The sequence below is a fragment of the Temnothorax curvispinosus genome, unplaced genomic scaffold (assembly GCF_003070985.1).
Source record: "Temnothorax curvispinosus isolate PA1 unplaced genomic scaffold, ASM307098v1 QBEX01006429.1, whole genome shotgun sequence".
Lineage (NCBI taxonomy): Eukaryota > Metazoa > Arthropoda > Insecta > Hymenoptera > Formicidae > Temnothorax > Temnothorax curvispinosus.
In genome coordinates this window covers 336-8,972 of record NW_020216209.1, presented here as the reverse complement: position 1 = coordinate 8,972, position 8,637 = coordinate 336, and the positions used below count along the sequence as shown (strand labels likewise).

The 8,637-nt window shown below is 40.3% G+C and overlaps 3 protein-coding genes across 3 annotated transcripts; 1 reads left to right on the top strand and 2 right to left on the bottom strand.

Moving 5' to 3' along the window:
- The first annotated feature begins 381 nt into the window (after nucleotides 1–381).
- LOC112455863 (myb/SANT-like DNA-binding domain-containing protein 4) lies at nucleotides 382–2,808 on the top strand. Its single transcript, XM_025018064.1, has 5 exons — nucleotides 382–742; nucleotides 1,122–1,230; nucleotides 1,316–1,396; nucleotides 1,468–1,656; nucleotides 1,905–2,808. Exons 2-5 carry the CDS (start codon nucleotides 1,123–1,125, stop codon nucleotides 2,490–2,492), a joined length of 966 nt encoding a protein of 321 aa, XP_024873832.1. The 5' UTR covers nucleotides 382–742; nucleotide 1,122; the 3' UTR covers nucleotides 2,493–2,808.
- A 759-nt stretch (nucleotides 2,809–3,567) lies between these two features.
- Nucleotides 3,568–4,174, bottom strand: LOC112455866 (putative nuclease HARBI1). The gene is made up of 3 exons (XM_025018067.1): nucleotides 4,164–4,174; nucleotides 3,834–4,027; nucleotides 3,568–3,752 (listed from the first exon to the last, which is right to left on the bottom strand). The coding sequence occupies exons 1-3, from the start codon at nucleotides 4,172–4,174 to the stop codon at nucleotides 3,568–3,570; spliced, it is 390 nt and encodes a 129-aa protein (XP_024873835.1).
- Nucleotides 4,168–5,700, bottom strand: LOC112455865. The gene is made up of 4 exons (XM_025018066.1): nucleotides 5,369–5,700; nucleotides 5,145–5,238; nucleotides 4,720–4,879; nucleotides 4,168–4,557 (listed from the first exon to the last, which is right to left on the bottom strand). The coding sequence occupies exons 1-3, from the start codon at nucleotides 5,497–5,499 to the stop codon at nucleotides 4,799–4,801; spliced, it is 306 nt and encodes a 101-aa protein (XP_024873834.1). The 5' UTR covers nucleotides 5,500–5,700; the 3' UTR covers nucleotides 4,168–4,557; nucleotides 4,720–4,798.
- Nucleotides 5,701–8,637: the final 2,937 nt, after the last annotated feature.

Sequence of the window (8,637 nt, the reverse complement as noted above, 5' to 3'; positions counted from 1 at the left end):
GAGAATGCGCCGGACCTCTGTAACGTCCGGTTAGGTGACAGTGATCTCGCACGCGCTTGTCCTCCGGTTGAAACGGTTTCCCGCACAACAATGAGTCGCGAGCAGAAATTCGCTTTTCTCGTCCTCCGTAAGTTCCACCATCGCTATATTGGTGGAAAATTTATTCTTAACGCGACGCGCGAGAACGCGAAGCTCGTTCACGAACCACGAAACGCAATCCTCGCCGCGACGATATCTGTACGCGGACGCGGTATCGTCGTAGGTGCAGCACAGATAGTAGCCCAGGCTGAACGGTACGTGACGCTGATAAGCGTATCTTTCCGTTCTCGGGCCCCCCTCGACGTTTTCCCTCTCCCGTCGTTTGAGAAGACACTTCAGGGCAGCGATCGCCTAAGAATTGGTGAATTTTTTCACTTTTCACTTTCCACAATTCGTAATCTCACGTGAACATTTCCAGTTTTCACATATGCACTGAGAGTGATCGCGTACGTATAAAGTGGAAAAGTGAGATAACTAGAAAAATTCGTAGTTGGAAACCGCGATCCGGCATCGCCATGCAAGCTAAACGAGGCGCATCTTGATACTGCCTATACATAGTCGCCAGGTAAAAGGAATACCTTCACGTCTGTCCTGTAACCTCAAAATATCTTGAAGATATTGAATATTGAACACGATAACCAAGAAGAATATCTTATATATCATATGTTATTGTATCTGGACAATAAGATTGTTGAAATCGCAAGTATGTATTAATACAATTAATTATACTACATTATATTGTATTACTCTATATATTTGTTTATACATATTGTATTATTCGCCATAATTTGTGATAAATATAAATAAATAGAAGTTTTAAACGAATAAGACATTTGTTAGAATAAAATGTGTTATTGGAGTGATAGATAATCTTTTAGTCATAACATAACCCATATCTATATAAATATTACATGATATTAAAAACATATATAATTTTAAAATATCTTCTTCTTAAACTATATATATACTGAAAGTTATAAAAATTGTGTCAAATCCTACGCTGCCTACATAATACAATAATATAGTATATTTAATAATAATATGTAATTAATAATTTAATATAATTTAATTAATTGCTTTAGTATGAATGTCACGTACAAGCAACGGGAAATTCTGCTGGATTCCCTGAAACAGCATCCGGAAATAATAAGAGGTCGAGTTTCAAGAAAGTCTGAGAGCCGGAAAGAATTGGTTATTATATAAATATAATAATTTTGTATATATTTGTATATATATTGGTATTTAATATTAGAAATGATTATATTATACATTGCAGAAAGATATATGGGAGCAAATAACAAATAAGCTAAATAGTTCCGGAGAAGGACCGGTTAAAACAATACAAGAATGGATAAAGGTATACTGATTTGTAAAAGAATACACGAAGAATATTAAAAGCAGTGCATATATTTTTATGTTTTTCCATAGAGTTGGTCAGATTGGAAAATGTACGTTCTTAAGAAAGAAACGAATAGGAGGAGAAATGTACAAGGCACAGGCGGTGGACCTCCAAAAATTGTTAACTTTACTGACCTTGAGACACAACTATTGGAAATTCTTACTCCCGAGGCAGCTGGGTTGGCAAATATACCTCAAGCGGGATTTAAATCAAAGAAGGTAATTGACCACTATGGCCACTCCCTCTACTATAAGGTGTCACATAGCATTATCAAGTCGTGTGATATAAGTAGCTTGAGAAAACCCAGAAGCACTGCTTTTTGCATCCTGCACGCGATGGATTTAGTAATGTTGACAGGCTGAAATGCTCTCGAGATACTTATTACTAATATTATTACTCTTATTAATATTGTTATTTTATTATTGTTATTATTATTAGATATTATTATTATTATTTTTATTCTAAGGGAACTGAGAAACCTCATCCAGAAGTCCCAGAAGTCTTAGAAGTCCCAGAAAGAAGTGTACAAAATGAAATCTTGGATGATTTCGAGGTACTAGACATCGATAAAGTGCCAATTATTTATTGCGACGATGATCTCGGCAATTCCACTACACGTACTCAAAGTGGTTATACATTTGAAGAGGATGAAGATAAAGAAAACGTGAATTGTGAACCAAAAAATAAAAAACGAAAGGCAGGATTACTAGAGAACTCACTTTCTGAAATCGTCAACTGCAGCGATCCATCTAGTACAACTGCCGTGAGCTGTAATAACAGATCTACAAAATATGGATCATCAGATAAAAAGAAGATAAAGGTAGATTGTTCCTACAATGAAACCGAACAGGTGAAGAAGAAAAATGAAAAGCAACCTGTTGCGTTACCAGAAAAAATAAAATCTTTAAACGAAATATCACATTTGATGTTACGCGTTCAAGAAGAGACACTTGAACTGAATCGTCAAGAACTTCAACTGAGAAAAGATGCGCTTAAAACGCAAAAAGGCATTTTAGAAGAACTAAAAGAAATGAAAAAACTTCTGTGTCCCTGAATTGTGAATAGTAAGTATGTGCATACCTCGTTGTTGAGTGAATTGTCTTAATAATTTTAAAAATAACCTCGTAGGGGAAAAAGTCTGAAAATTATCAAAAAATTTATCTGAAAATGTCTTCAAATTGGGACCATTTTGAAAGATCTTGGTCAAAAAAGCTTGAAAAATTTTCAGAGAATTTCAGAGACAGAGAATTTCTAATTTTTCAGAGAATTTCAGACGTTTTTAGAAAGGTGTTTCAAGATTTTAAGATATTTTCAGAGAAATTTTTAGACAATTCTCAGACTTTTTTGTCAGTGTGATTCTATCCCGTTTATATAAGTTTATATAAGCGATGCAGTATGTCGCATGGTTGTATCAGCTCTTAATAAAAAAGAAATGAAGAATAAGAGTCCTCGGTCCCCGTCTGCAATAGGTGTTTTAAGCCTTAAGCCCTAAGAAATTGACCAATCACAGTCGATTATTTTCCTCAAATTCGACTAATTGATCAATTTCTTAAGGCTTAGGGCTTTAAAACACCTATTGTAGACGTGGACTTACCGTATTATTAAGACAATTCCGAATTTATCAACGACAGAATAAACGATAGGTAGTGTACATACATAACATTAATTCTGACATTGTGATATATTCAAGTAGTATCTATTATTTTTTATTTTGTTCTGTCATTAAATATTTTATTTTGTATTATAAATTAGCATAACAATAATTACTATTGATTATTTATGTCAATAAGATTGTTTTTTTTCCTTATGAAATGCTATGAGCAGCGCTATTACAGCTTTCTCAACGAACTGTTGTTAAAAACCAAAGAAAACGTAGACTGTAAGTTCAAATAACTACTAATTATTTAAGACAATAAGATTGTTTATTTTTGTTGTAAGATTTTATGAGCAGCCCAATTACAGCTTTCTCAACAAACCATTATCTTAAAAACCAAAGAAAGCGTAGACTGTAAGTTCATATGACTACTATTTATTTGTGACAATAAGATTGTTCTTTTCGTTCTTTTTTGCGTAAACAAAGTTTATATAACTGTTGATTACAAATTTTTGTAAATGAATAAAAACGCAAATTACATAAAAAAGCGCCGTATTATGTTCTCTCGAACTTCATTTCCTGTACGACGATTAAGCACATCCATGGCATCAATTCCATCGGCATCATGAACTTCAAGGTCGTCGAAATACGGCTCTGGATCTGGGATATTGTACCATTTTGCGACGTTGTGTAGAACACATCCAGCATTAACAATCAGTGCTACATAACAAATATCAGTTTTCTTTATAGTTATATTACCCCTCTTTTAAAAGCATCATGAAACACAAATAGGAATTTTACCTGCAAATTCTGGTTTGTAGTGAAGCGCCCGTACCTTTCGCAAACATCTCCAACGTCCTTTCAGAACGCCTATGCACCGTTCAACTGAACATCGGGCCTTTACATGTGCATTAGTGTAAGCTGCAGATGGTGACCCTGGTATTTGATTTAGCTTAGGAATCATTAAATATGGTAACAGTGGATATCCGGAATCACTTATACATCAAAATATAGCAACAAAATCATATAGAATAACGAAATTGATCTATATAATTTTCATATTGAAGTGTGTACCTTCTCAACATAGAGAATTATACATTTAAAAATGTTCCTCAGAGTATTTGCGCATACCTAACAACCATGTACCCGTCCTGCCATTCCTGTGTTGTTCTTCCAGATGAACGGACACTTCAGAAGCATTCCAAACCCTTGAATCGTGAGTCCGGCCTCCATGGCCTGCATTAACTGCCAAAATCCATAGATTGTAATTACTAATCTAAAATTGAAATTCGGAAGTGTTAATTTTAGTATATTGGACCGATTAGCATAACATTTTATAACTCTGGATGAATCTACTGTAGCTATTTTACGAAACATGATTACACTCACAAGCATAACGTTCAAAGAATGGTAAAGCTTTCTATTCAAATATAAATGCTCCCTGATCGTTTCCGGTGGCCATATCGCTATATGGACTCCATCAACAACACCTATTACTCCAGAAAATTGGCAATTGTCCCAAAATCTTAATGAAAAATATATTATAACAATTAATTACACATATGATATTTAAAAAAAGTTTCTATATTCATCAGAGTGCTACTAATATAAATATTAAAGAATGATCAAAGTACGTATATATTAATAGAGTATGAGAGTAATTAAATATTTTAACTGTCAAACTAACTGCTCTTTAATATGTTGCATTTCATGTGGCTGCGTAGGAAATTTTATCCATTCTCCCATAATTTGGTTCAACCCTTCGACTACTTGGTGAACAACTTTACTAATAGAGGATTGGCACATACATGATAAAAAGTCTTGGCCAATTCTTCTTTGATATGAGCCTGAAACCATGAAGCTTAATGTTGCTAAAACTTTATGATGTAAATAATAAAGATACATATATCTGTGACATAGTAAAAATAAATGACAACAATAATGATATAATAGTAATAATAATAGTACATATTTCTATGTATAAGCACCAAAACCTATCGATCAATTTAATTTTAAATAGAACATATACCATAATATTTACAATTAAATTACACGTTATTTACATATATAATTTATAATTTAAAATAACTATTTATATACATATATACATACCTTCAACTCAAATGGTATCGCTGTTGCTCTCACTTCTTGCTCAACATATGGCCGTAATTGAGCACAAAGTTCCCTCACCGCATCTTTTGATAATCTAAAAATATTATATAAACTTTTTTATGACAATACACATCAAACAATTATATAAACAATAATATTAGTAAAGTGTGTAATGCATATATGTAAAAAATAACCTACATATTAAATTTCAAGTGCATACATACCTGTACAGAAGACGAAATTGCGACTCTTGTATTGTAAAAGGGTCTGATAAATCACGTAAAGTTTTACGTATACGTTGCAATTTCGTTCTTTCTTCGTCTGCTGCAATCAAAACAAACAATGCGGCAGCCATTTTGAGCAAATTAATGTTAGGGACCTCAGAAATTCACTGATATTTCACATTTCCGCAATGTAAGATGCTGCCGAAAAAGTTCACGCGAAAATGTTCACATTTTGGCGCCACGAAAAATTACACGATTGCAAAATGGCCGAGTTCACCCGGAAATGTTCACTTTTCACCATTCCGCCCTAGGGGAAAAGTTACGCGATCGATGCCCAGATCCGCGTACACCACGAAGGGAAGTCGCTCCTTTCTGTCGTAATTGTCGAAAGACAGCCACTTGTCGCTCTCGTTCGGGAGAACGACGGCGCAGTCGTTCATTCGGCCGCAGTCGACGCTGTAGGCGACCAACTTGTCGCGCGTATAGAAATAGTGTAGACATCTGCGAAATAATGTGCGAGCGATTACTGCGTGTATGTAAAAAAAAATAACGCCTCATCTTTTCCTTGTTCCTCGTGTTTTTTTTTTTCATTTCATTTCATTTCTTTTACCTACCGATCGCAAACGTGCTTCGCGCACCGTTTCGCTGTCAATTGCGAATTCACCAATCGCGACAGATTCTTTATCCAGGCGAAATGGCCCCTATTGACGCCGCGCAGCGTATCGCGCAGATACAGCAGATTTACGTGCCTGTCTCGCTTATCGTCGGTCAACCGCAGAGCCACGATCGCGTTGTGGTCGGCGCCCCGGCCGAACTTAGCTTTCTTTTCAATTTCTTCCCGAGTTGTAAACACGTTGATCGATACGTCGTTCTGACGTTCGAATTTTCCGATCTTTTTCAGATTTATGGGAAAATTGATCCCGTCGAGATTCAGCACCGTCGCGTAATCGGGATATGAGCCGCATCGTTCCACGTGCCGCTCGGCGGGGTACAGAGCCGCGACCACCGCGCGCGCGAAACACGCGTCGTTCTCCGACAGCACGTTGACCACCGCTTTTTTAAGTCTTATACGGTATTTTCATCCAACATCCCACGCGCATGAAATTACACTTGTTCACGTTCACGATTAGGTTCAATATTCGCGACAACGCCCATCCGCTGTCGCGTTCTTGAAATTCTTCCAACCGCGTTAGAATCGCGTCGCGCACGTGTACCACTCGCTCAGATCGGAACCTGGGAGAAGCTGTTCGTTCCGCGTAACGATACTCTTCACGTCGGTTTTAACGTCCGCTACGAATTCCCCGTTGAATATGACGTTGACCTTCAGACACCCGTGTTCGGTCATATTATCCCGCACCTTTTCAAGCCGGCACCTACGGCGCGTTCGAATCGTCGACGCAGATCCTCCCTCGAACTTTTAAATCGCGTTATCAGAGCCACCAGAGCGCTCACGGCTCCCGTGTTTCCTCGCTTCCCGGAGCGTTTGACTCGACACTGCTCCCGCAGGAGTAGAAGACACTCGTTGCATCGCCGTCTCCACGCGCGGTACCCGTCCGCGTCGCGGACGTCCGCGGCGAGCAACTCGTCGCACTCTTTCCGCATCGCGTCCAGAAAGGTTCACCCTCGGGAACGTTGAACTTCACTCGGTCGAAAAGACGACGAGACCGGGTGGTTTGAATCCTATGTATCCTGCTCTCTCCTCCGTACACCGTCTCGTAATAGAGATAATACTTGAGCGGCAGGCGACGCGTATAATCGCTCGCCCTGACGGAGTTCGCCACCGTCGTCTCTATCCACTTTTGCTCGCGATCGGTTCGCGCTCCGATTTCCCTTCGCAGATGATGGGTAGCCAGATTCCATCGCGCGTCCTCCTTCGCCACCGACGCGCGCGCACTCGACAACGGTGCTTCGACTCTCGCCGATTCGTCGTCCGAATCGGACGAAAACTTAGGCATGGGCTCGCGACAGCGCCATTCGTCGTCCGATTTCTCGGACGACGGATAACGGCGATCGTTCATTCGAGAGTACGTATCGCTAATGCTACATATGCACCTCTAACGCGTCAAAATCAAGCTGCATATCTCCATCTGCAGTCCGCCATGTAAATGTTTCAGCGTAATCATGAATATCGAGAAACCTCCGCTGAGATCGGAGATCGGCGATTCCGATTTCGCGACGAATCAGATATCTCGTTACGTCGACGCGTCGCGGATGCCTATTCCTCACGAACGGATCCCTATTTCTTACGAGCGGTTCGCTGATTTTCACGATCGGTTTCCTGATTTTAAGATCGAACGTTGGTTTGCAAAGTTCTGCGTACTCGTCGCTCATATTTTTTTACAAATATATTGTATTAACTCTCCACCGCGCTCTAGAATCCTCGTAGAAAATAACCGTTTGCCGCGCCGTTCGCGCGCCCGTTCAATTTATACCCCCCGTTCGTCGTTTCAACGGAAGACGTACCCCCTGCCGGACGCGCTTTTTCCCGGAATGACGACAACCGCTCGCGGCATCCTCCGACGAAAAATAAAAGAAAAACAAAAGGAGGAAATGACGAGAGCGACCGCGACGCTGAATTCGAACGCGCGTTGAATAAAAATTATCGCGAATCGTACGAATCGATCGAACGAAGAGACGAGTCATCTCCCTCGATCTCGATACGTCGCGTCGGGATGGGCAGGAAAACCGCAAAACAATAGGAGGAAAACCACAAAACAAAACAAAAAGAAGAAACGACGAGAGCGACCGTGAACGAGTTCGAACGCGCGTTAAAAAAATTATCACGAATCGATCGAACGATGAGACGAGTCATCTCCATCGTTCTCGATAAGTCGGGATGGGCAGGAAAACCACATCCTACCCGTCGCGACGCGGATCGAAACAACCTTCGGACCGAGAGTTAAAAAAAACGACGACGAAAACGGGAGCGCGAGACCCCCCGCGAAACGAACCACCTAGAACGCGTCGTTCTCCCTCCCACCCCCGAAACGTCCAGACGAGCGACCTCGAACGAGTTCGAACGAGTTCGGACGCGCCCGAACGCGCGCGCGACCGACGACGAAGAAAAAAAAAAAAAAAAAAATATTGGCCCGCAATTCTCCAAAACGGTCGGTAACAGCGCGAGCGCCGCTCCGAGCGCCCCCTCGAAAAACGCCCAAATCCCCGCAACGAGCCCCCGTTGGCGGCCCTGCCCCGCGCCGAACCCCCGTTGGCTGCCCTGCCACACCCAACCTTACGTCAAATGTTCCCCTCGCGTCGCGCTCCCCCTC

What these genes read in the sequence shown, in the direction of transcription:
- LOC112455865 (XM_025018066.1), bottom strand. Translation starts at nt 5,499, where the DNA reads ATGGCTGCCGCATTGTTTGTTTTGATTGCAGCAGACGAAGAAAGAACG. An exon ending in CAATTTCGTCTTCTGTACAG is followed by an intron (nt 5,239 to 5,368) that starts GTATGTATGCAC and finishes TAATATTTTTAG; the next exon opens with ATTATCAAAAGATGCGGTGA. An exon ending in CGATACCATTTGAGTTGAAG is followed by an intron (nt 4,880 to 5,144) that starts GTATGTATATAT and finishes TCATGGTTTCAG; the next exon opens with GCTCATATCAAAGAAGAATT.
- LOC112455866 (XM_025018067.1), bottom strand. An exon ending in CTACAAACCAGAATTTGCAG is followed by an intron (nt 3,753 to 3,833) that starts GTAAAATTCCTA and finishes TTTGTTATGTAG; the next exon opens with CACTGATTGTTAATGCTGGA.
- LOC112455863 (XM_025018064.1), top strand. Translation starts at nt 1,123, where the DNA reads ATGAATGTCACGTACAAGCAACGGGAAATTCTGCTGGATTCCCTGAAA. An exon ending in CTGAGAGCCGGAAAGAATTG is followed by an intron (nt 1,231 to 1,315) that starts GTTATTATATAA and finishes TATACATTGCAG; the next exon opens with AAAGATATATGGGAGCAAAT. An exon ending in CAATACAAGAATGGATAAAG is followed by an intron (nt 1,397 to 1,467) that starts GTATACTGATTT and finishes GTTTTTCCATAG; the next exon opens with AGTTGGTCAGATTGGAAAAT.